Here is a 26,025-nt window from a genome sequence, read left to right on the forward strand (position 1 = left end):
GGGGCTCAATACATTCCACAACTCTTCTCATTCCGCACAGACTCTAGTAATCGAATTAAAATGCAGGAAAATTAAGAGGTTTCAGAAATTCGAATGAAAGTGATGAAATATTCTGCCTACTCCAAATTTTTTAATGTCAAATAACTACATAAACCTAAGCACAGCATATCTGGTAAAACCAGTAAGAAACTAACAATCAAACGACATATGGGGCAATCTATGAAAAGGGACCTTATTGTCGATGGCGCTTACGCCGCACAAGTTCGCGCGGCCTTGTATTGATTTCGGAGCATCGTTAATAATGGCTTAAGCGCCATCGACAATAAGATCCCTTTTCATAGATAACGTCACATATAAATATAGTTACTATATTACTTTGTTCTCTACATTTACAATTAATTCAGTATATTTAACATAACTATTAATTAATACCAAAATAATGTAACAAATATTAGTTTCAACAAAGTAATTAATACAACAGAAATCTTAAGATTTTGCTATTTACATTTTTTTTCCTTAATTTATCGTTTTTGGTACACATCCTTTCAAATGGACTCATAAACATTGAAACAGCTTTCAGTAAGTATGGTAGATGCATCTCCGGATAATTTAAGCAAACTCATTTCATTTGATATTTTTAATCTAGATAGATATCAGTGCAGAAGCTGGAATGGGCATTATAATAGCAAAAAATAAGACTTTTATGGCTATTCCAGTTTCCTTGTCCTATTTTTATCTAGGTATCTATATTTTAGAGTTGATAAATTAAAGATTTGCGAAAATTATCCTTAGCATCCATATTATTTCATCAATTGTGAGGTGGCCAGCATTAGCCGGCACTCAACATGTTAAATCAATTGTTCTCCGGAGTGGGGTTGGTATGAATGCGAATCCCATGCATCCCAGCGATTTCTTCTTTAAGGGAGTCTGTGACAAGCCTGTGTTGCTTGACTCGGGACAGTCCGGCAAATTCTTTAGCCTCTATACTGATCTGAAATCAAATAAAATCCAAGAATAATTTACTGATATTTCCTAGCTACATATGATGGCACATTGCCATATAAGTACAGGATAAATATGAAACTCTCGGACAGGAAGATTTTGAAACAACACTTAGGTCATCCGAAACTTTACCATATAAATGATTATTATGTATCAGTATTAAGAGAAAGTTAAATAACGAGACCATGAATATTACAACAGTGGAACTGCTCATAAGCTATACCCAACTTCATAGTTATCCTGGTGAATTATTTACTTTGTTATTCTAACAATATAGTACCTCAAACATAGCCCCGCAGCCGCCTGAAATGTCCTCTACGCTTACATAAGTGGTCCCTGGCAGCGATTTTTTCAGGGCTTCAGTAAGCTGTTGCTCCTTAGATACGCAGTTCTGTTCAAACTTGCTGCCGGTAGCCCCGGCTCCGTTGCCCACTACATTTCGGGACTAATAAAAAAAACAGTATAGAGATATAAAACATACATTATGTTCAAGGCACAAGCAAGGCTATTTTCTACTCACCAAACCATTTCTAACTGGTTCCAGAGCCCTTAAAAATTGACGAAACATTTTGTATAGTGTGAAATTATAATTGTACTGAATGTAATCAACTAATCACTCCTTGTTTAGTTATGCGTCATTATAATACTTAATATTTTTATTGGGTCTTTTTACGTATTTTATTATGACAAATTTATTTTAAAAATTTTACATAACCTCACTTCGTTTGTCAATTTCGTATGTTCCGATGTAAGCAGAATATTAGCGTTACATTAACACTTTTTCCATTAACTCGCACTTTGAATTGTGCGTATAATGGAATTAATCCATAGACACATCTTTTATACTTTAGTAACCGTCATAGATATAAGAATATATACAGATGCCTTCCAAGCGAGCTGTCAGTGGGACCACTTTTTGTTTAGTGTACGATTAACAAAGCGACCCACTTTGCTGTAGCGATGTCGATAAAGTCATATCGATAAACTATCGACATTTCTTGCAATTTTAATTTTACTTCAAAGGTTTAACTATACCTAAAATGAACAAAAACGCTTTTATTATTTATTGTGGTTATCAGATCACAATTTTATAGTCACGCCCCAGGACAGAACCAAGGGAAAGTTCAGATATTTAATTAAAATACATAAATACCTACTAAAATAGGTGGTCCGCAATAATTGAAATATTTTATTACATCATAATATATTCATTATCCATTAGCATTTCAGTTATGCTTATGTTTAACGAAGATATTGAAGCTTCAATGAATCGCTATTTCGTTCCGCTGTGTAGTGTTTATCGATATATAACATGATTAAAATCGACTTTTCACATCCCTAAAAGAACACACATATACGTTTTTACGCACACATGCACAACCTGGGTCGCCTAAAAAGGGGCCACTTGGATTTGAAGTCCATCTTGTTAACAGTATGGTTGTCCTTTTTTGACAAACGGCATTTTTAAAAGAGCAAGGAGAGAGAAATGATACTAGTTGCTGCGCCGTGAAAGAGAACAGACAGAGTAGGGGGCTTGGTAACCGTAGTTTTCTTTGGCAAAAGTAAATATGGTCATTCAGCCACTTCCCTACACTATTCTACCTCAAATGCATTTTCTATTTTGATATATTTCTTTCAACTCTTCCATTCATCTGTCCAACATCATTTTAGTTTGCGGCTCAAATTTTATAACTTTCTAAAGGCAAAACATGTATTTGCGTTCCGATTCACTTATGTAAAAACAGTCGAAATGCAATGTGTCAAAGTCACTTTGACAGCTCACTGTGAATGAATGAACAACACGTGTTTGTTGGTGGCTCGGAGTCTCCAAGCCGCTTTATATTCTGAATTATGATATAGATATTGTACAAAATGCCACCATTTAAAGCTGGTTTACTGAAAAGAAAAATAGACGCAAAGGATTCCAAGAAAACAGCTGTCAAAGATTCATCAGAAGACGAGGTAAGCGTCGTAAAGTGAAGTGATAGTTTGAGCGTATTATTTTGTTCAATATTGGTTATATTCGTGGCTTGTCGTAGGGAAGTGACTCTGGGGCAAGCGAGGATCTGATCCGCGGTGATTTGAATGGGACGGAAGACGCTACAGACTCTGAGCAGGAAGGAGAAGGCGCTAACTCTGATGCGGAACAGGATGTAAGCATTTAATCATTTTTTCAGTAACTACATATCCAACATTATATTAATATTCAATATTACTTGTTGTAGAATATCTTCACTATTCTATTCAGTTTAGTTTAGTTGCTATGCTGATATCTTTAACTAAAGTATCTGGTTTTCAGGAGGTACTGTTTGATGACGATGCCGATTCTACGTTCGGAGACGAAGAGCAGCCAGAGGATGCTTCAGATGCATCATCAGTAAGCGTCCATTGTTATGAGTAGACTCATCTTGTAATGCTGATAGCTTTATTTTTGTGACTAGCGACCGCATGAAAATCTTTTCAGTAGTTTTTGAGTTTATCCCAAAACAGACAGATTGTGTGTTTGTGGTAATTGTTTTTTTGCCAAAGTGATTTACACACAAGTATCATTGACACACAGGTTATATTATGTTTGACAATGAATTTAAAAATTGTTCAGCTCAAGAAATACACAACTTACCTTATAATCCATTTTCACCAATATTGGTCATCTTTCACAGGAACTAACAGATTCAGAAGCTGATGATGAATCAGGAGATGATAATGATGATGAAGATGATGAAGCATCACAACAGAGTGAAGAAGACAGTGGTGCAGAGTCTGGTATCGGACAAACACACTCCGGTTCCAGTGATGAGTCAGACAAAGAGATAAACCAGAAAGTGAAAAAGAGAACTAAACAAAAAGAGACAAAAGAAAAGCAAGTGAAAGAGAAAGAAAAACAGCTGAAAGGGACAGAAGTAAAAGGAAAGACCAAGGATAGTGTTGATATGTTAGCTGATAAAATTAAGGAGACTAGTGTTAAGATGCAGCCAGTAGCTCAAAAAGGTATGTTATTTTGTACCCCATTTACCGCCTTATTCATAAAACTTTACAGACATGATTTAGTTAAATTATGTTTTATCCCGTTTTTTACAAATACGTAAGTCAAAATTACAGATAAAGAAAAACGATTTATAGCCAATTCAGGCCTGTAACGCGTTTATGAATAACACCATTAGATAATATTTTATTTAAAAGACACAAAAAACGCTCCTTACTATAGTTCGTTTTTTTAGCATTAGAAAAAGACTATGCGATCTTTACGAGTGTTTTAATTGAAAAACGATTTTATAAATCAGTAACTATTACTTATGAAAGCAAAATAATGTAAATAATCATATGATTCATAATAATTGTTACATATTTGCTGTGACGACTTATTTTTCAAAATTGTTTTTCAACAACAATACATGTCTAGATTTTTTACCTTTTTTCTAATGCTAAAAAACGAACCATAACATTTTGACATATTTATTTAATAATTATATGATATTGCATATATTGCATATTATGTAATAATATGCAATATATGCATATATTGCATATTATGTAATATAGTAATATAGTATGTAGTATATGTTATGTAATTATATGATATTGCATATATTGCATATTATGTAATAATATGCAATATATGCATATATTGCATATTATGTAATAATATGCAATATATGCAATATCATATAATTATATGTAATAATTCTATTTTGGTCAATAAAGGCTATTCTTATCTTATCTTATCTTATCTTAATTATATGATATGGGATAATGCTACTAGTGTGATGGGGACATTTAGACCCGGCATGGCTCAGAACGGGTTTTAGTTCCTTAAGTTTTGTACATATTGTTAAATGTATCCTTTGTGAGATATATTAATATGTAACTTTTCTCCATAGATGAATATGAGTCAGGAGATACGTCGGACGAAGAAGAGCGCCGCAATACCGTCGGTGACATCCCGATGTGGTGGTACAATGAGTATCAACATGTTGGCTATGACTTGGACGGACGGAAGATCATCAAGCCACCGCAGAGGGATCAGATTGATGAGTTCCTTAAGTAAGTACCATTTTTACATGGTTAACCCTTTAACTATTTGACATTCCTTTCTAGTCATTCGATTTCGAACCGTAATTCTTATAGTAGAGATTTTAAGCAGGGATGTTGCGAGTATTTGCATGCGCATCCGCGGAACATCCGCATTATTTTTAACATCCGCATCCGCATAAAATTGATGCGGAGCATCCGCTTGATGCGGATGTCGACCAAGTCGGTAACAGGAACGTATTAGCGGCGGCGCCGGAGGAGTATGTGCTAGGTAATTTCGTCATTTTATAAAACGAAATCGTCTAGGTCCCGAAAAGTCGGCCAAGTTACTGTTTATTAAATAAGTAACGGACGTATACTCTCTTACTTTGTCTTACTCAAATACTAAAAGTTTAGTTTTTTTTTAAAGAAAAAATGCTAAAAATTTAATATTTGACGTTTTTTAAGTACCAAATGTTGACATCCGCATCCGCGGATGCGAGGCTCTAAATATCCGCATCCGCGAAAGTCTAAAAATCTGCATCCGCAACATCCCACATTTTAAGTATGATGGCAAGTAGGTATGTTGCTGCTACGGACTAAACTAAAGGGTTAAAAGTTAAATGACAATTTGTTGACTTTATTACCATTAATTTACCACTTCTCATTGTTACATTTTGCTACTATTATATGTATGTATGCTAGGGAAAGAATTATTGTCAAAATTTGTTTCTTATAGAAATGTTTTCCTGTATTTCTTGATCGATTCTTAGTATCTTTTTAAATTTTTGTATTGATTACACTGACATTTAAAAAATCAAAATATCTTTCAAGTTTTATTTTATATATGTATAAGGTAGAAGTACTAGTGCTCGATGCTGCACTAGTATTCGTCATGGGCACTTTATGCCAAAGTGACAAGGATTAAATTTGAATACAGAAAAATCTTCGCCATTCAAATTTAACCTGTATTTACTTGACATAAAGGGCCCATGTCGAATACTAGTGCATTGTCGAGCACTAGTACTTCTACCTTATATACTTTTTCATGGCGACACCTGAGTATAAAAATATCGTAACCTCCTCTGTTTGTAAGTTTGTAACCTGTATTTTTAGTGTTCCGTACAAAACATTGTTCACGGAACACTTATGGGATCACTTCGGTCTTGTTTTTTTTTATTACTAGCTTGATTATCCTGTTTCCCATCTTCTTCTTCTCATTCATCTTCATTTGTTCCCTTTTGACTAGCTTGGTACCAAAATATTGTCTATTCTGTACAGAAAATGCGAAGACCCTGATTTCTGGCGAACGGTTCGGGACCCCAGCACCGGGCAGGACGTGATCCTCAGCAAGCAGGACCTGGAGCTGATCTCCCGCATCCGCCAGGGCCAAGTGCCCAATGCTGACCATGATGAGTATGAGGTACGGTCTGCAAGGCCAGATTTCCGCCTAGGCCCACAAGGCCCGGGCCTAGGGGCCCAGGCAACCTAGCAATGGTTTTGATGTGGAAAAAGGGCCCTAAATTCCAAGTGCCATAAGTGCCTAGGGGCCCTAGGTTTCTAAATCTGGGCCTGAGGGTCTGCAAGATATAGGGTACATTTGGTGCAAAGCCCGTGATTTTATCGTCTGATATTTTCGCCATCATAAGCATACTTATAATCGTTTTCAAGAAAATGGTTCTTCTAGTTAATATGAGAAAAGGCGGACAGTAATATTTTTTTTCGAAATTCGTTAAATGAGTATGCCCTTGTGTGATGTACCTTAATAAAATTATAGGTAACTATATTAGGTACTATAAGTATAGTTCGTTTTTTTAGCATTAGAAATAAGGTAAACAATCTTGATGTGTCTTTTAATTGAAAAACACATTTTAAAAATAAGTTACGGCAAATATGACTGTAACAATTATGAATCTAATACGATCATTTATATTCTTCTGCTTTCATAAGGAATAGTTATTGATTTTTAAAAAGCGTTTTTCAATTAAAAGACTTGTCAAGATCGCTTACCTTCTTGCAAGTTCTTTCTAATGCTAAAAAACCGGGCAAGTGCGAGTCGGACTTGCGCACGAAGGGTTCCGTACCATAATGCAAAAAAAAAACAAAGAAAACGGTCACCCATCCAAGTACTGACCACTCCCGACGTTGCTTAACTTTGGTCAAAAATCACGTTTGTTGTATGGGAGCCCCATTTAAATCTTTATTTTATTCTGTTTTTAGTATTTGTTGTTATAGCGGCAACAGAAATACATCATCTGTGAAAATTTCAACTGTCTAGCTATCACGGTTCGTGAGATACAGCCTGGTGACAGACGGACGGACGGACGGACGGACAGCGAAGTCTTAGTAATAGGGTCCCGTTTTACCCTTTGGGTACGGAACCCTAAAATTTCAAATTCAAATTCAAATTCAATTTCTTTAATGTCAAAATAACACATGTCAAACAAAATCACAATAGAACTACAAAATATACAACTAAAACTAAACACTCAACTATTACAAAACACTAACACCAAAATAAACACACATAACCAGATCAAGGAAAGAAGAAGAAATCATTAAAACTTATACATTACAAATGTCATTATTTACGAAATTATTTAATGTTAAATTTGCTGTAGAATTCCTTAACCGTAAAAAATGCCTTATCAATTAAATAGGCTTTCAACTTCTCAACAAACAGGTCATAAGAAGCCGCCTCTTTAATCCCACGGCTCAGGCTGTTAAAGATTTTAATTCCAACTTCCCTCCCTGAGTTGGATGTTTTCGCAAGCCTAACAAAGACAGACTTAATGTCCCTATCAGTTCTCCTTTGTTCAGGTCGACGCATCACATATTCACTTTTGTGTTTATACATGTACTTTGCCACTTCAAAAATATATAACGAGGGCACCGTTAGAATTTTTAATTCGCGGAAATATTCTTTAGTCGGAGTAAATGGCGGCACCCCAGACAACATTCTAACAGCCCTCTTTTGTAGCAAAAATACTCTATCCCTATCGGCTGCCAGCCCCCAAAGGTCAATACCGTAGGCTAATATTGAGCTAAATGCTAAAAAACGAACTATAGTAAACTGCAAAACGTAATTCAAGACCAAAAAAAGTAAGAAATGTTGCCACTTTTTTACTAGCGCGTTTTGTATTTATGTACAAATAAGTAAATAAAAGTACTTTTTTAGGGTTCCGTACCCAAAGGGTAAAACGGGACCCTATTACTAAGACTTCGCTGTCCGTCCGTCCGTCCGTCCGTCAGTCCGTCTGTCACCAGGCTGTATCTCACGAACCGTGATAGCTAGACAGTTGAAATTTTCACAGATGATGTATTTCTGTTGCCGCTATAACAACAAATACTAAAAACAGAATAAAATAAAGATTTAAATGGGGCTCCCATACAACAAACGTGATTTTTGACCAAAGTTAAGCAACGTCGGGAGTGGTCAGTACTTGGATGGGTGACCGTTTTTTTTTTGCTTTTTTTGTTTGTTTTTTTTGCATTGTGGTACGGAACCCTTCGTGCGCGAGTCCGACTCGCACTTGCCCGGTTTTTAAATAGTAGGAGTAAAATTACTAATGAATAAATTATCTTAGCGTGATTATTTATCAAAATGAATTTACTATTTTACAAACAAATTATTGCAGTGGCAACATTTTCTTACTTTTTTTTGGTCTTGAATTACGTTTTGCAGTATAGTTAGATATCTAATAAGTTAAGTACTAACATAGTCTTAATTACAAGTTCTTGCATGTACATGTTCGACTAACCTGTTATGGATTTTTGTAGTCCAAAATAAATTATTGTTTTTACCTAATACTTTTATTTTTCAGCCGTGGGTCGAATGGTTTTCCCGCGAAGTGCTAGCGACGCCAATTCGCGCGTTCCCCGAACACAAGCGATCGTTCCTGCCATCTCGCGAGGAACAGAAACACATCTCCAAGATAGTTCACGCGTTGAAAATGGGCTGGACTAAGACGAGGCGAGAAATCGCCATGGAGAGGAGGAAGAAACGGGTAAGCTTTAAATTATTACGAGTTTATTCATTTATTATTATTAAAAGGGTAAACGTGTCGAAATGTTAATGTTATCTTCTTAAAAGCTCCTCTACCCTGTGGACATAAACAAAATCTTACTATACCGTGTCTGTTTACCACGCACATGTAAGGGCTAGTTTAAGATACGGTGTGATATTTTGGGGAAATGCAATTAAGCAATCCTGGTGTTCAAGTATAAATAAAAAGTTTTTGATCAACAGATTCTGAAAAAGATGATTTTTTAAAGTATTTCTTTAATTCATAGTCGTAGTTTTATGTAGATTTTAACTTACATTCAGTTACCTAATTATGAAATTAAATTTTTCAAATCAGGTAAAGCAATTCTACAACCTGTGGGGCTCCACTACAGAAGATGAGAATATCCGAGGCATTCACAAACACATCCCGGCGCCCAAGCGCGCCCTGCCGTCCCATGCAGAAAGCTACAACCCGCCACCAGAGTACTTGCTTGATGCTAAAGAGGTTTTTAATTTTAATGCAGTTATTTCGTGGTAAATTTAGATAATTTCACAATGAGCTCATTGAGCACAATCTGACTTTAATTGTTGAAACATAATAACTTAAGTATTAGACAAACAAATTAGCTTGAATCTTAATTGGGTTTATCAGTACGTACCATGATAACCATGATTTAGTTCTTTCATAAAATAGTATACATGCATATGGCATCCTGAGTGGAACCGGCAGTCAGATTTGAATTGTAAAAGTCAGTGGCGGATTTGCAGTCTGTGCCGCCCTAGGCCCCAGGCCCTGTAGCCGCCCCTTTCAAGGCACCCATAATATTGACTACATTTTGAGTTATGCCTACTGTGCCTTAGGGCAAATCCGCCACTGGCAAAAGTTGAATTTACGTGATCGTTTATCCATATCTGACACATATCTATAATTCTGTGAAGATTGTTGATTAGGGGCATGGCAGACTCCGTCAGATTCGCACGTGCGAGCGCGACGTCGCTATAATACGCGTGTAGCATTATCTCGCTCAAACTTTGGAGCGAAGTGCTGCGAATCGGACGCAGTGTGCCATGCCCCTTAGCCAGTTTTTCTCGATTTCGATATTATCCCCATAAGAAAATTTCTTCAGTACGACCTACGTTTTCACCTCTTTTCGTATGGCTAGACATAGCAATAGCAAAAAGAATAGATAATATAGAGGGGTCCTGTCATTGTAAATTTTGTAGTCACAGTAAATTTACTGCCATCTATCGACACACGACTAAGGCCCCCCCCCACATCTGGCGTCTTTCGAGCGTCGGCGTCTGTCGGCGTCGGTCCAGCGCTATGGAAAATGGCGTCACTGCGCAGTTGCGTCGACGCTGCGTCGACGTTGCGTCGACGTCGGCCATAGAATTGTAGATGCCGACGCTCGAAAGACGCCAGATGTGGGGTGGGGGGGGGCCTAAAACTCAAAATGAAAACTTATAAAATTATCAAAAAAATGTATATATGTATAATATGGATAAATGATTTTATTATTTTTATATCATTTTGATCCATGTTCATTTACTGATATCTATGTGTTAAAATTGTTAAATATGAAACGGTGTCGACACGCCATCTAGCCGAGCATAGGCTAAAGGTGTGTGCGGCATCTATCCGAGAATGACTTTTTCTTAATTTCCGAGTCACGATTTTTCCTCAGACTCTATTCATCTTATACGAAGTTACATAAGTCTTTGGCAATAGCCTGCACTGTGTCTAACTATTAAAACTTATTCTTTAGATGAAAGAATGGAACAAGCTAGCAGAAACTCCTTGGAAGCGCAATTACACCTTCTTGCCGACGAAACACGACAACCTGCGCTCTGTCGCCGCCTACCCTCGCTTCATACGCGAACGCTTCCTTAGATGCCTCGATTTGTATCTCGCTCCTCGAGCCATACATATGAGGGTAAGTGGTTTATGATTTTTTATCGTTTGTAATATTCTTATTTGCTTATTTTAGTTAAACAGGTGTACATATAGGGGGCTATTCATAAATTACGTCATTTCAAATTAGGGGGGGGGGGGGTTCTGGAGTCTGGACATCGGATGATGGTAGCATGACGTAGGAGGAGACGGGGTCATTTGAAGCATGATTTTTGGATGATTTTAGAGAGGGGGGGGGGGGTCGAAAATCGTCAAAAATCGATGACGTAATTTATGGACAGCCCCTAGGCCTAATATGTTACTAGTTGCTATACGAATGATACATTGACGTATTATATCTAAGGACTGGCCTTACGGGTGCTAAAAAATGGTACTATAGATGGTCAAGCAAATCTTGTCAGTAGAAAAAGGCGCGAAATACAAATTTTATACGAGACGATATCCCTGCGCGCCTACAATTTTCAAATTTGCCGCCTTTTTCTACTGACAAGATCTGCTTGACCAAGTATAGTAAAGCGGTGTCACCACGAATGCGAGCCGATGCTGCCTAAAGCAACTAGTTGCGACACTTGCGACCAATCGCGCGCGTAATGCGAACTCATCAACGAATCGCGCGCGTGATGCGAACTCATCAACCAATCGCGTTGTAGCGATGTCACACCGCTGTACTGGCCCCATTCGTGCCACATTCTTATTGCCCATAAGGCCAGTCCTGATATATATATGTCAATGAAATGATACTATATTAAAACAAAAGGATGGTGTTTTAAGTTGACATCTTATTGCGTAATTAATGTGGGTTGACACATTATTGCTAAACACCATCCAAGACAATTCAATATCTTTCAGCTAACAATCAGCCCTGAAGACCTAGTCCCCAAACTGCCATCTCCTCGAGAGCTGCAGCCGTTCCCCACCCACGAGGCCCTAGTGTTCAAGGGCCACAGCGGTCTGGTGAGGAGCGCAGACTTCGACCCTACAGGGCAGTACGCTGTGTCGGGCAGTGATGATGGCACTGTTAAAAGTAAGTCCCAAGAGCCATTAGAGCATTCATTAACTGAAGACGTCATGGCTGTCATTTTCTATACGAAACAGTCTGCCGATTTTTGTGGGGGAGGGGACGTCAAATGTATTTCTATTTCTACATGATTTGTACGTAACGTACAAATAGCCATGTCAGTCCATACAAAAGTTTGCGCAATTGTGCAAGTTTTTCGGCAGAGGGGTAAGCTCTTAAAGGCGACTCTAGTTATTAAATGCTCTAAGTAAGAGCCTTTTATAATTCTATAAGTTTCTGTGATTTTATTTGTGATCGTCTATTGTAACTTTTAAAAGATTTCAAAGATTAAAAAAAATATTATAGTTAATTTTAATTTAGCTTCCAAGATTCGTTCGACTGAAGCTAAGATATACATATATTGTAATTAAAAGTCATAAATAAAAGCTTGTAATAAGACTAGGTTAATGAATATGGGTCCAGTCTTGTTTGAGGCTGTGAGGAGACATAACGCAACAACCTTTAAATGCACTATTTTACGGTTATGTACGCCCGTACATAACCGCTATGCTGTTTTTAGGGTTCCGTACCCAAAGGGTAAAAGCGGGACCCTATTACTAAGACTCCACTGTTCATTTGTCCGTCTGTCTGTCACCAGGCTGTATCTCAAGAACCGTGATAGCTAGGCAGTTGAAATTTTCACAGATGATATATTTCCGTTGCCGCTATAACAACAAATACTGAAAAGCACGGAACCCTCGGTGGGCGAGTACGACTTGCACTTGTCCGGTTTTTCTTGTTGCGTTCTGGTATCTGTAAGTCCAAGACCTACGTCTGTGTTTTAGAAAGTTTCTATTTAAAAAAAATATTTGTTTCCAGTCTGGGAGACCAGCACAGGTCGCTGCCTCCGCACCATCCCCCTCCCCGCGACCGTGGCCCGCGTGGCCTGGACGCCGGCGCTCGGCCTCAGCCTCGTGGCGGCCGCGGTCGGGAACAGGCTGCTCCTGCTCAATCCGGGCCAGGATATAGGGGCGCATAAGGTGGCCGCTAGAACTGATGAGTTACTGGAGGAACCGCCGCCACAGCATGATGTTGTCAGTAAGTATACTTACTACTAAAATTTCAAGTTCGGTTTTGTGTAGCTGATTAAAAGCTACTTAAAATTTCTTTTAGGGTGGTATTCCATCTGTCCAATGTTATTGCGTCTCACTCTCTCATTAAGCAAAATGTGAGACGCAAAACACATTAGACAAAGAAATGGTGGAATACCGACCTAAAACATCAATTAGCTCGCATTATTTTGCACAAAAACGATGCTGTTAGTACACTAATTGGTTGTATTGGAATATCCTTCAACAAATTTTGATACATCTCTTACCTTTAGGAATACGGCAAGCGAAAATAACGCAACCACCAACTCCTAAAATAAATTGCCAGCATGAAAATAATATACTTGCCGCAAAACTTAGTGGCTAATTCCATCTCGTTCACCCTTGGTAGGTCTTAACCCATTGACCGCCACAGACGGCTGTGGACGTCATCGGAAAGTCTTGCCAAGGGCGCCAACGACGGCTACAGCCGTCAGCTTCGCCAATTCAATAGGGATTTACCGGGACTCCGTATCGTAAAGTTCATTTTCGCTTAAATAATCGCGATCGCCTGGCGTCCGGGGCACGGCATATTCGCGCGCCGTCTGGCGTTCAAAGGGTTAACAAGAGTAAAGGAGATAGCATTATGATCTCAGTCGCCAGTTGGTATCGCGGCAAGTATAACAACGCATATGCGTATTAACGCATTTACAAATAATATTTAATTTTATTTTACAGTGGACGAGCGAACGACCTCAGCAATACAGTGGGACAAAGTTAAGCCTGAGGAATGGGCCATTGGCGTACGTGTGGCTGTCACGCATTTCAAGCCCGTTATACACGTGAGTTTCTCATAACCCCTTAAGGCCCAAGGTCCAACCTAAAGTACTTATTCAGTTCGATGAAATTTAAATCATATTCAATTGGAACAGAGTCGCATTTGTTTTGTTTCGTTCAATTTTAACAAAACCAAAATCAACTCTATTCCCTGCACTAAAGGTTCAAATTTCTGTGGCAAATTATAGGTTATTCATTTGTATGGCTAGGCCTTATGAAGGAGGATAATCTGAGGGCCCTTCCGCGAAACACGTTCGACGTGTTGCCTCCCTGTCACACTTACGTACGAATTTACAAGGGCGACAGAGGCAACACGTCGAACGTGGTTCGCGGTAGGCCCTCTGCATAGTCCCACAGACCCCGCTTTATCATTTTGGGGTTCAAAGTCCGAATACTAGTACAAATAACCAGAGATGTGAAAAATACTTTATAAAAAGTATTTAAATACAAAATACAAATACTTCCTTGATAATACTATTTCAAATGCAAAATACAAAATAGTTTTTGAATTTGTATTTAAATACAAAATGCGAAATAGGTATTTTTAAAATACTTTTTAAAAATACAAATACTTTGCGATAAAAGGTACTCTGAGTAGTGAATACCTAGTCTGAATTAAAAAGTATTACTCGGAATTTCCGAATAGAAAAGACTCTCTTTATTCTTTGAAATCAATCCTCTATCTAAAGTGCAAATTTCTAGTTTGTTCATATTAACCGGTAGGATGTAGGTATGGATGATGGTTTTTAACGGCCAACTTTTAAAGCATTAATTTGTAATGTTTTACAGCTAGTATAATGCCTCTCGTATGAAAACGTCTCGTTTGTGTTTCACCTGGGCAGAAAAGTTTGTTCTCCTCTCGTGCCTTGAAACCCTCCCAACACTCAAGATTCCACTTTTTTAACTACTCGCTACGCTTGTGGTCATGTGCGACGTTACTAAACAGATTCAACAGTTCCATGTTAAAAGAATGAGAGAGTTGCCAGGATTGTAGCATCAGAATCAAGAGATTGTAACTCCTACTTACGTTACCTACCTACTATGAAGTATTTTGTATTTTGAAAATAGAAAATAGGTCCCAAAAACTATTTCAAATAAAATACAAAATAGTTTTCTTCAAAAGGTATTTAAATACAAAATACAAAATAGGTATTTTGCATTTTGTATTTGCATTTTAAATACAAGTATTTCAAATAAGTCCCATCTCTGCAAATAACCTCCAATAACATTTGAATCTTTATTAAATAGAACAGACTTGCTTTTGTTTTGTTTGATTTTATACGAAACAAATTCTAGTAGGAAAATATTTTAAAATCGAAACTGTAACTGCTAAATTGACTCATTCCAACTGTTTTCATATTTGTTACTATGTAATTACGAATTCAACGGACAACCGCAATGACCTTGGATTGACAAAGCTAACGATAACGAACAAGTTTTAAAAGTTTGGGCTGCCATAGCAGTAACAAAAAATCTACCATTTTCTACCATCGTGTTATGTTTCCAAAAATATGAATAGCAATCTGGAGGCCTGTTTCTATCATATCAATTTCAAACTTAAGTTATTGATTTTATCCACAAGTCACCAATAATTTGCTTTTGTATAAGAAAGACAGATCCGCCTGACAAATTTGGCTAACTTGGGGATGAAGACTGAAAGTTTTTTGGTTGGATCTGGAGTATCGAGAAAGGATTAGTTTTTAGGGTTGCAATAGCAATTAATAAAAATCTACCATTTTCTAGCTCGCCTGGCACGGGAAAGGCGACTACATCGCCGTGACGCTACAAGATGGCGCTAGTCGCGCGGTGGTCGTGCACCAGTTGTCGAGGCGGAGGAGTCAGCTGCCGTTCTCCAAGGCGAAGGGGTTGGTGCAATGTGCGCTGTTCCATCCCATTACGCCGAGGCTGTTTGTGGCTGTAAGTAATATGGTGTTTAATAAAAATGGCAAGAAAGTAAATAGTGTAGTGTATTGTTGATAAGTTGATGAAGATAAAGTGTATTATTTTAGTATTAGTACTCTACAGCAGCGGTCGGCAACCAGCGGCCCTCTCTCTTGCGGCCCGCGAGCCTCCCTGGCTAAGTATTTAGTAGAGGATGTAATATTGATAAATGACAATGTCTATTAAAAGTGATAAATATTAACAAAGTGCGGCCCGCGTCGACTTCGTTAACTGCTATGTGGCCCTTGGCTGCTAAAAGATTGCCGACCGCTGCTTTACAGTATTTATTCCATCAAAGGAAAACAATTTCAGTTTTGTAATCTGTAAGGTATTTTTACTTAATAGATCGGGGTTGAATAGCTAAATGATTAACATACCAACACTTCTACTATAAAAATAGTTATTTTGTAATAGATGTAACCTTCGCTATATTAGACGTGGTCTTAATTAAACAAATCTTCAACAGACTCAACGTGTTGTTCGAATTTATGACCTGGTGAAACAAGAGTTGATAAAGAAACTTCTGACTGGAGCGCAGTGGGTCAGCTCAATGGCCGTGCATCCTGCCGGAGACAACTTGCTGGTCGCGTCTTATGATCGCAAATGCATGTGGTAAGTAGTGGATTTTTGTCCTTATGACTTGGTACTACTGCTTAACTTATGTAAGTAAGTATAATCTTTATTGCACAGCAAATGAAAACAAATTTAACGGATATGTCAATAATTTTCTAGTTTTATTTAATCTCTTTGTTTAGCAGAATGCTGTTCATCGTTCTGTTCTTATTCTATAATCCGACATTCAGAGTGATATAAATTCAAAACTAACTATAAATCGGTTACTCTGATTCTTTTTTCTCCTATTTAATCAGTAATATCTTATTTATCCAGCAATAAAACAATGAACTGACGCGAGGGATTCAAAACATTTTTTCCCAGGTTCGATTTGGAGCTGTCATCTAAACCGTATCAAACCCTCCGCCTGCACGGCGGCGCCGTCCGCTCCGTGGCGTTCCACCGCCGCTACCCGCTGTTCGCGACCGCTGGTGATGATCACAACATCGTCGTGTCGCACGGCATGGTTTACAAGTTAGTATCTTTGCTAGTCTGAGCGACCACGAATAATCGAAGATCAAAATTTCGTTGTCCGCCTTTTTATATATATAGCTCTTGTTAATTCGTACGGCAGGGAGACAAATAGACGAAATAACGAAATCGAACGAAATTCCCAAATTCGGGATTGTAGTTATAGCCTTACCCTCCATCGCCGAGTAAAACATGAAGCTGGTCTTATAGTGCAATCGAAAGGTTTCTAAAGGAACTTCTCTACGATAAAAAGTCAGTTCAAATGGAATTAAGGCACCTTAGACAGTCCCATAAAGCCTGTATTAAAAACTTAGTATTTTGTTTTATTATTTTGTGCGAATTAAGGCTTTAGTACTTTGTTTATTAGGTATTGTCCAATCGACATTGTCTATATTAGGAACGAAATATTAGTCAATCAATCAATCAATATTTATTTGCAGATAAAACAATACAATGCATGCAAATACAATTTTCATCATACATAATAAATTTTGTTTGTTTTTACCAGTGACCTTCTACAAAACCCTCTCCTGGTGCCGCTCAAGCAGCTCCGTGGCCCTGAAAAGCGTGAGGACCTGTGTGTGCTGGACATCCGCTTCCACCCGACGCAGCCCTGGCTACTTGCCGCGGGTGCTGACTCCACTCTACGACTATATACTTGAATAAATGTTTATTTTAATAGTCATTATGCTATTTTATTTATATATGCCCCTAATTAAAAAGTCATGTTTTATTTTTTCTACGGGAAACCTGTAAAAAAATACCTAAATCAGGGCCTAAAACTAAGTTCTCTATAGCTGGAATATGCAAGAGCGTTGTCAGGCTGATCACGATTTTCAATATTATCGGTAGGTAAAGTTAGACCAAGAAACTGAACTCGAATTCTGACGTATAAATAACACTTGCACCGCGTGGGCCATCAAAATCGCTGCATACTTGATCTAACTCTAACACGATATTTATAGTTTTTGGCCACAAAAGCTCTCACTCAGAGGAACGAACTTACTGTAGTAAGTAGCGACTTACTACAATAAATTCCTTTCTCTATTTTACTGCATCTTTAAAAATCTCATTGAACGGTGTAGTCTCCCGTAGAATTTAGTTTTAATGTAAACTACTGAAAAACTACCATTCTACTGCTCTGCAATATATGTGGCAACATTTTCAATTTTCACCAAATAAGGCTTGGTCTCCACTAAAAGCGTTTACAAACAATTAATCGAATTTTTTATGTGCAATTTAAAGTAATATAACTTAATGCTAACAAAATCGATAGGCGAATCCTTTTTGCAGTGTTTATTAATATAAAAAACATAGCAATTTATTAATGATAACAAAATATATTAGATTTCATTAAAAGTTCCGCTTGTTGACAAACTCTCTCTGAAGTATGTAACCAGCCTTATAAAGCTCGGCTTGTCAGGAAATGCCAATCTGACATTTGACACGGCGGTCTACTGATTGGTTCAACTCCAATAACGGCGGTAGAATTAAGCGCCGTGATTGGCCCGGTTCTAAACTTAAAACGCGAGGGGGGTGCATTTGTTGTTCATATTTTTATTGTCGTTCGTTCGTCGGTCGGCGTTCGTGCACTTTCGCTTTGAATGTATGTAATTTGTTTTGTTTGGTTTACGCCGGCGGGCGCGTGAATCTCGATAGTAAATTACGCGGCGTTATTTATATTTTCGTTCGCCTGCTGCGCGCATAGCTTTACCGTTCGTAACCGCGAAGAGATACTTTACATGTGGAATACGTTCGGTGTATTTATTTTTTCTGGAGTCTGTGAGGCTAGTGTTCATTTGTCGGTGATGGTGGTCGGTTAGTGCTCCTACGATGTCGGAAGCGACGACGCCGACGGGCGAGGCGCCGTTGCTGGAGCTGGACGACCGGGACGCGGAGCCCCGGACGCCGATGAAGCGGCTCGGCTCTACGAGAAAGCTGGCAGCATTTAACAGTGAGTCCCAATAACCTTTCACTTGTGTACAAAGCATTACTGGCTGGTTGCTCCTGATGCACGCTTTTGTTCAAATTTGGAACGTTTAAGCAGTGCAAACTTTGGTAAAAAACTTTACTTCAATGGAAGTTTGTCTATGCTTCAGGTACTTGTTTTTTAAACATTTTTTTTCAGTTCAGGATGCAATGACTTCTTGATTTGATGAGCTTAGGCATGTACCAAAATAGTCCTGATTTTTGGAAACACCTAAAAATTCTCATTTGACTTCTTTGTCAGAAATATCAATTCCAGTAGTTATACAATTTCACTAGTCCACATATCTATTAGAATTTAATTGTATTTTCTTTTTCAGTTTATCCTATGCCTGATCCTTGCAGTTCCAAAACATTTTAGATGACCAAGCCTTTCCTGAGTCCTGTATACCACAATGTCCTTCCTACACGTATTGTTTTCAATGAGGCATTTAAAGAACAGGAAAATGGAGTGATGATTGCTTGTGTTTATGAGGTAAAAATAAATGTGTCATGATAATAAAATTTTGCAAGATATTTTATGCACATTGCCCTTTTGTCGATTATTTGTGAATTTTGTCAATATAGTGAATTCTAAGATACTTATTATTTAAGTAAAGAGAGACTCTAGAACAAATACTTCATAATTTTAGTATAATAGGAACAAAAATAAAATAATCATTAAACATATGTATAACATACTTTTTAAATAATAGGTACCTACATAATTATATTTGTAAAAATAATGCACTGAAATCCTACTACACACCTAATATCAGCCACTAAAATTGTGAAAAGACTTTAACATTCAGTGAAGTGGCCAACATTAGTTTTTTTTTTATACTATGACGGTGGAAATAAGCATATGGCCCTCCTGACTGTAAGCGGTCTTCACAGCCTATGGAGACCTTCAACTCCAGAGGCGTTACATGCACATTGCCGACCCTAACACTCCACACCCTCGTTGAAGTCAGGTCAAATACAGGTTGTAACAAAAACACTTCAATTCCTTATTAGGACACATTTTATCTCATCATTCTCCATCTACTTCGAGGCTTAGCCTGTCAGCATAATTCAAAGGCTAACAAATCATATTCAATTCAGTCAACAGTGTTATCAGTAGCCTTGTGTTTTATGCTTGCAGTCTTAAGCTACTGCGTTAGATAACGCTCAATTTGATTTTATATTTCTTCGTGCTTGGTCACAGAATATAGAATAGTACAGAAAGGAATCTTCCTACAAAATCGAAGTGTGACAGCATTTCAGGGTCGAATCATGCTGTCCTTTTCTAATATCCCTTTCGGCTATTAAGGGTTGTCAAAATTCAAGCCCATTATCTTACCTGTGGTCGTGCACGCAAAGGGACGTCAAGTTGTGTTATGCCGGCTACATACGTAACGATAAATCGTTGCGATAAAACTGTGCAGTCCGACTGTGCAGATAAATCGAACCGTGTGTATGACAAATCGTTACGATAATCGACAACGATTTGTCATACACACGGTTCGATTTATCTGCACAGTCGGACTGCACAGTTTTATCGCAACGATTTATCGTTACGTATGTAGCCGGCATTAACCCTAATAATTGCTTAAATACAAGAATTGCTCGTTTAAAGGTTAATTAATTAATAAGGATAATTACATAGAAGTTTGCACTTGCGTGTGCTATCAAAATCGTTGCAGACTTATCCTGGTCTAACTTTAGTTAGATAATGATAATCAAATCCATAAATTAAAAACCATAACCGTCTCAACCTTAAAATTTCATAATTGTTATTATAACAAAGGCTCCAAAAATACATTGGAAACTGACGAGTTCCGTTCCACATACGCTGACAGTGCCCAGCTGCTGTTTACATTACACGTTCGATTCCGGCGAATACCTCTAATTTCGTGTTGTGGATGGATTGGAAACAGTGAGGTGTGGGAATTAAAAAAATACCTAGGTTTTACGATCGACGTTTATAGTTCCTAGGCAGTTTTGGGCCTTTTGGCGCCAATTTTAGATGGCATAGACAAAATAGACTATTTTTTACGTTTGTAACATTTCAGAAAAAATACCCAGATAATAAGGGCAGTTACATATAGCCTTTTTTGACAGTTTGGAGCCAGTGTATGGAAACTATTGTTTAGGTAGGTTGGCCAGAATGGGCAGGACGTACATTCATTAGAACTTCCTTAATAAACTTGTTTTCTGTCATCTGTGTGTCTACGAAAATGTGACAAAGTTACTATTAATTCCAGAATTACCTAAAACTCGTCACATAAAAATTGCTTGTGATAAACCCAACGTACTTTTCATAAGCTGCACTTTTGCTGAATAACATTGTAATAAATTGCAATACCGGCAGTGCTGCCAGATGAAATCTGAAATATTCAGTAGAAAAAAAATCTGTTTAGCAGTAGATAGGGGAAAAAAACAGTAGATTTAAAAAGTGATGTCTGCATAAAAAAAATGTCTGGTAAAATTGAACAAAAAAAATTTATGCACTGGCCTGACACCAATCTCCCATAAAAAATGTATTTTTCCCTTTTTAGGCCCCAATTTCGCACAGGAGCTTTTTCACCGCGCGTTAAAAAAGCGTTTGAATGACACAAATGGATAATCATGTATAGCTGGTCAAACAAATCTTGTCAGTAAAAAAAGTCGCGAAATTCAAATTTTCTATGGGAAAATATCCCTTCGCGCCTACATTTTTCAAATTTGCCGCATTTTTCTACTGACAATATCTGCTTGACCAAGTACATGTATTAACACGAAGGCGGTTTTTAAGCGCGGCGCTTTTTTATCGAGCACTGTTCACTAGACGACACGATACGACGGTATAAAGTAACTAGATGATCCAGTCACGACGAATAATCATTCGTTTTTGAAAAATCAGTAGCTCAGCAGCAAAAAGCAGTAGATCAGTAGATATTTTTAAAATCAGATAGATCTACTGCTTAATCAGTAGATCTGGCAACACTGAATACCGGTCGTTCGTAAGTAGGTGGCTAGAATGCAGGCGCCAGTCCCGCCTTGCTAATAAATTATGAATTGGTTTACGCAGAATATTCCGATCTCAGCCAGATCCCAGATTAGGTAAGTTGACTGACACTCGCGGTATTTCCTGGTTCAACGTGGTTTACTTATGGTAAATAGTTACTACCAGTTAAGCCAGTTTTGCTTAGCATGGATTACTAATTGTTTGAAGATAAGACAGAAATTAGCATAGTAGGCAACCGCGATAAGTACAGACAGATATTATGCATTTCATTAATTAACTCTTTCATTAAACAGAATTTTACAATTCAAATACAGTAATAACACCAATTATAATATAGTCTATGTAGATAAGACCCTACATTTTTAGGGTTCCGTACCCAAAGGGTAAAACGGGACCCTATTACTAAGACTTCGCTGTCCGTCCGTCCGTCCGTCTGTCCGTCCGTCACCAGGCTGTATCTCACGAACCGTGATAGCTAGACAGTTGAAATTTTCACAGATGATGTATTTCTGTTGCCGCTATAACAACAAATACTAAAAACAGAATAAAATAAAGATTTAAGTGGGGCTCCCATACAGCAAACGTGATTTTTGACCAAAGTTAAGCAACGTCGGGCGTGGTCAGTACATGGATGGGTGACCGTTTTCTTTTTGCATTTTTTCCGTTTTTTTTGCTTTATGGTACGGAACCCTTCGTGCGCGAGTCCGACTGGCACTTGCCCGGTTTTTTATTGTCTGTATGGACTTGTGAGCGATGAAATTGGAAAAAGTGGTCATGTCAGGTACCAATATGAATAAAAATTACATAGTGATAAGTAACAGACTTAATATATGTGAACTATATTTTTATATCAAGGAATATGAAAACTTTACATTGCGAAAAGAAATGTGGACTCCACACAAACGTTATAAATGGAGGTAATTGCAAAAAAAGTGCCAAGTATTTCCATAATTATATAATTTATGGCGTTTTTCGTCTTTCACTTAATCTTCATGTTTAATTAAACCAAAAATTCAACTATACGCATCATCATAAATGATAAACTCTAATCTCTAAATCAAACAATCATCAAATTAACTCTCTAATTACGGAGACTGCATGTAACGCATGTAAAAAATCATAGACAAACGTAATAAACATCACAACTCTCGTCGTTCAAAACCATGCCTTAACTTGCTGTCATACGTCACAATATTGAAAAGCAAAAAAGTGCACCGATTTAAGCCGTTAAAAATTAAGCACACGGCACTCTCGACCATTGTCTCATAAAGTCATAAGTAATATTTCCGTTTTGAGTTGTTTCCTTCGCGTAATGAATAAATGATGCTAATGTAGTGTGAGTGGTCGGCATTGGCCACTTCCGCGGCTTCAGCGTGGGCTCCCCCTCTGGGATAAAGCAGCGGTCCCTGTCTCACGTAGCTTTAAATGGGAGTGTCAGAACGAGAGGGTTGCCGATTTTATTTTTATAATAATTTGCGTGGGTTGCCAGACGCGATAAAGCGGCGGTATTTTACTATAAAGATTTTAACAATCAATCAATATCTACATATTTTGTACGATAACTGAAAATGTTAAAGTGACGGGGTTTGAATTTTTAAGTGTGGAAGATATCCAAGTTATAGGAAAAATCCGTTGGTCAGTAAGGTATACTCACTTAGTTACAAAGTTCATATCGTGTAGGTAAACTGCGCAAACTGCATGCCTCTAACTAATGACTATACCTTGAATCAATTACAATTATCGAGTAATTATTATCCCACCAAAAACATTCTGTAAAAAACTAGCCAAGTCTCGATGGAGCTGCTTGTTTATCTCTAAAAAGTAATGAAATCTAGACAAAGTCGTGCCAAGTCTAAGGTTCCTTACTGCGATTTCTTTACTATTATAGTTAATGTTGTGTGACTTGGCCGTTGAACCTTTGAAGGGTACACAAGGGTACAAAACCAGGTGCTCCATGACACCATTGCACCAATCTGCCATTGCACCAAAAAGAAGTGTTTGTTTCAGGCTCGCCCATACATAAGTATTATTGAAATACGCAGCTTTATCAAGCCTACAATTGACTGGTTATTGAATCAACGTTTTCCAAGTAGCAATTTTCCATCGTCAATGGGTAGCGGTTCTGGCGACAGATTGGTGCAATGGTGTCATGGAGCACCTGGTTTTGTACCCTTGTGTACCCTTCAAAGGTTCAACGGCCAAGTCACACAACATTAACTATAATAGTAAAGAAATCGCAGTAAGGAACCTTAGACTTGGCACGACTTTGTCTAGATTTCATTACTTTTTAGAGATAAACAAGCAGCTCCATCGAGACTTGGCTAGTTTTTTACAGAATGTTTTTGGTGGGATTTCACTTCTTTTTGTAGAAACCCCCTGGCACTGACTAAAATAACCGACTTGGTTTCACATTACATCTCAAAACTTTTTTGTAGTAAAAGCGTTGCGAGACTTGCACCTTTTTACCCGACTACGGCAACGCAAAAGGAGGGTTATGATTTTGACCGGTATGTATGTGGGTATGTATGTATGTATGTTCATCTGTTCCCTCATAACTTCTAAAGTACTTATTATAATTTAACAAACGATGTGTCATTCGAATCGTCTTAATCGTCCGCTGGTTATAGGCTATATGGCGTCACAAAAAAATGAACACGGCGCCCTCTAGAGGTCATAAAGTCACGAACCAAAAAACTAAAATTAAGTAATGATGATGTGTTATACATCATTGGAAAGAGCTCAATTAGCACATTTCAAATATATAAATATTGTTAGCTTTTGCACCCGGCTTTGCTTGCATGCGCCACATAAAACATTAATTTATCGGTTAGGTGATTCGAACTATGAATCTACAAGCGTTCTGGATTCTATCCGCGTGTTACTCGACTACGGCGATACAAAAAGGTTTTTGCAAAAGAAATTTGTTTGGCCGCTATACATGGTGTTTTTTTAATGTCCTGCAACATTTTATAACGTGAACAGGTATAGAAGTCCTGATCAGCCAAAATGTATGAAACAGTCAATTTTTTTACAAGATACGTACGTGTTCCGAAGCCGGGCGCCTTCGGCACCCTCGTACTAAAATTGTCGGGCGTCGGGCGTAGCCCGACGTACGCGTTCCAGAGCCGGGCGCCTTCGGCGCCCTCATACTAAAAGAGTCGGGCGGAGCCCGACGTACGCGTTCCAAAGTCGGGCGCCTTCGGCGCCCTCATACTAAAAGTGTCGGGCGTAGCCCGACGTACGCGTTCCAAAGACGGGCGCCGTAGGCGCCCTCATACTAAAAGCGTCGGGCGTAGCCCGACGTACGCGTTCCAAAGCCGGGCGCCTTCGGCGCCCTCATACTAAAAGAGTCGGGCGTAGCCCGACATACGCGTTCCAAAGCCGGGCGCCTTCGGCGCCCTCATACAAAAATAGTCGGGCGTAGCCCGACATACGCGTTCCAAAGCCGGGCGCCTTCGGCGCCCTCATACTAAAAGAGTCGGGCGTAGCCCGACGTACGCGTTCCAAAGCCGGGCGCCTTTGCGCGCCCTCATACTAAAAGAGTTGAGCGTAACCCGACGTACGCGTTCCAAAGCCGGGCGCCGAAGGCGCCCTTATACTAAGTGTCGGGCGTAGCCCGACGTACGCGTTCCAAAGCCGGGCGCCGAAGGCGCCCTCATACTAAAAGCGTCGGGCGTAGCCCGACGTACGCGTTCCAAAGCCGGGCGCCTTCGGCGCCCTCATACTAAAAGAGTCGGGCGTAGCCCGACATACGCGTTCCACAGCTTCGGCGCCCTCATACTAAAAGAGTCGGGCGTAGCCCGACATACGCGTTCCAAAGCCGGGCGCCTTCGGCGCCCTCATACTAAAAGAGTCGGGCGTAGCCCGACGTACGCGTTCCAAAGCCGCCGCCTTTGCGCGCCCTCATACTAAAAGAGTTGAGCGTAACCCGACGTACGCGTTCCAAAGCCGGGCGCCTTCGGCGCCCTCATACTAAAAGAGTCGGGCGTAGCCCGACGTACGCGTTCCAAATCCGGGCGCCTTCGGCGCCCTCATACTAAAACAGTCGGGCGTAGCCCGACATACGCGTTCCAAAGCCGGGCGCCTTCGGCGCCCTCATACTAAAAAAGTCGGGCGTAGCCCCACGTATGCGTTCCAAGGCCGGGCGCCTTTGCGCGCCCTCATACTAAAAGAGTCGAGCGTAACCCGACGTACGCG

General features: G+C 38.9%; 3 protein-coding genes across 3 annotated transcripts in view; 2 read left to right on the plus strand and 1 right to left on the minus strand.

Annotated features, from left to right (window-relative positions):
- Positions 1 to 108: 108 nt before the first annotated feature.
- Positions 109 to 1,733, minus strand: LOC134671120 (bolA-like protein 3). The gene is made up of 3 exons (XM_063528895.1): positions 1,523 to 1,733; positions 1,283 to 1,447; positions 109 to 991 (listed from the first exon to the last, which is right to left on the minus strand). Exons 1-3 carry the CDS (start codon positions 1,568 to 1,570, stop codon positions 854 to 856), a joined length of 351 nt encoding a protein of 116 aa, XP_063384965.1. The 5' UTR covers positions 1,571 to 1,733; the 3' UTR covers positions 109 to 853.
- Positions 1,734 to 2,775: 1,042 nt separating this feature from the next.
- On the plus strand, positions 2,776 to 17,560 carry LOC134671398 (ribosome biogenesis protein BOP1 homolog). The gene is made up of 16 exons (XM_063529237.1): positions 2,776 to 2,964; positions 3,042 to 3,155; positions 3,302 to 3,379; positions 3,663 to 3,990; positions 4,881 to 5,043; positions 6,292 to 6,433; positions 8,835 to 9,017; positions 9,372 to 9,521; positions 10,783 to 10,950; positions 11,778 to 11,952; positions 12,805 to 13,023; positions 13,752 to 13,855; positions 15,594 to 15,767; positions 16,258 to 16,403; positions 16,728 to 16,877; positions 17,383 to 17,560. Exons 1-16 carry the CDS (start codon positions 2,875 to 2,877, stop codon positions 17,534 to 17,536), a joined length of 2,538 nt encoding a protein of 845 aa, XP_063385307.1. The 5' UTR covers positions 2,776 to 2,874; the 3' UTR covers positions 17,537 to 17,560.
- An 812-nt stretch (positions 17,561 to 18,372) lies between these two features.
- The window catches only part of LOC134671433 (SLIT-ROBO Rho GTPase-activating protein 3-like), a 105,362-nt gene continuing 97,709 nt past the window's right edge, over positions 18,373 to 26,025 (plus strand). The window contains exon 1 of the mRNA XM_063529292.1: positions 18,373 to 18,828. Coding sequence (XP_063385362.1) covers positions 18,708 to 18,828 — 121 coding nt within the window. The 5' untranslated portion in view covers positions 18,373 to 18,707. The remainder of the gene's footprint in view (positions 18,829 to 26,025) is intronic.

Source organism: Cydia fagiglandana, chromosome 15, assembly GCF_963556715.1.
Source record: "Cydia fagiglandana chromosome 15, ilCydFagi1.1, whole genome shotgun sequence".
Lineage (NCBI taxonomy): Eukaryota > Metazoa > Arthropoda > Insecta > Lepidoptera > Tortricidae > Cydia > Cydia fagiglandana.

Excerpts from the sequence above, each read along its gene's own strand:
- LOC134671120 (XM_063528895.1), bottom strand. The coding sequence starts at position 1,570 with ATGTTTCGTCAATTTTTAAGGGCTCTGGAACCAGTTAGAAATGGTTTG. Across the intron at positions 1,448-1,522 it reads AACCAGTTAGAAATGGTTTG|TCCCGAAATGTAGTGGGCAA; the intron begins GTGAGTAGAAAA and ends TTTTTTTATTAG. Across the intron at positions 992-1,282 it reads GCTGCGGGGCTATGTTTGAG|ATCAGTATAGAGGCTAAAGA; the intron begins GTACTATATTGT and ends ATTTGATTTCAG.
- LOC134671398 (XM_063529237.1), top strand. The coding sequence starts at position 2,875 with ATGCCACCATTTAAAGCTGGTTTACTGAAAAGAAAAATAGACGCAAAG. Across the intron at positions 11,953-12,804 it reads TGATGATGGCACTGTTAAAA|TCTGGGAGACCAGCACAGGT; the intron begins GTAAGTCCCAAG and ends ATTTGTTTCCAG. Across the intron at positions 16,404-16,727 it reads TATGATCGCAAATGCATGTG|GTTCGATTTGGAGCTGTCAT; the intron begins GTAAGTAGTGGA and ends ATTTTTTCCCAG.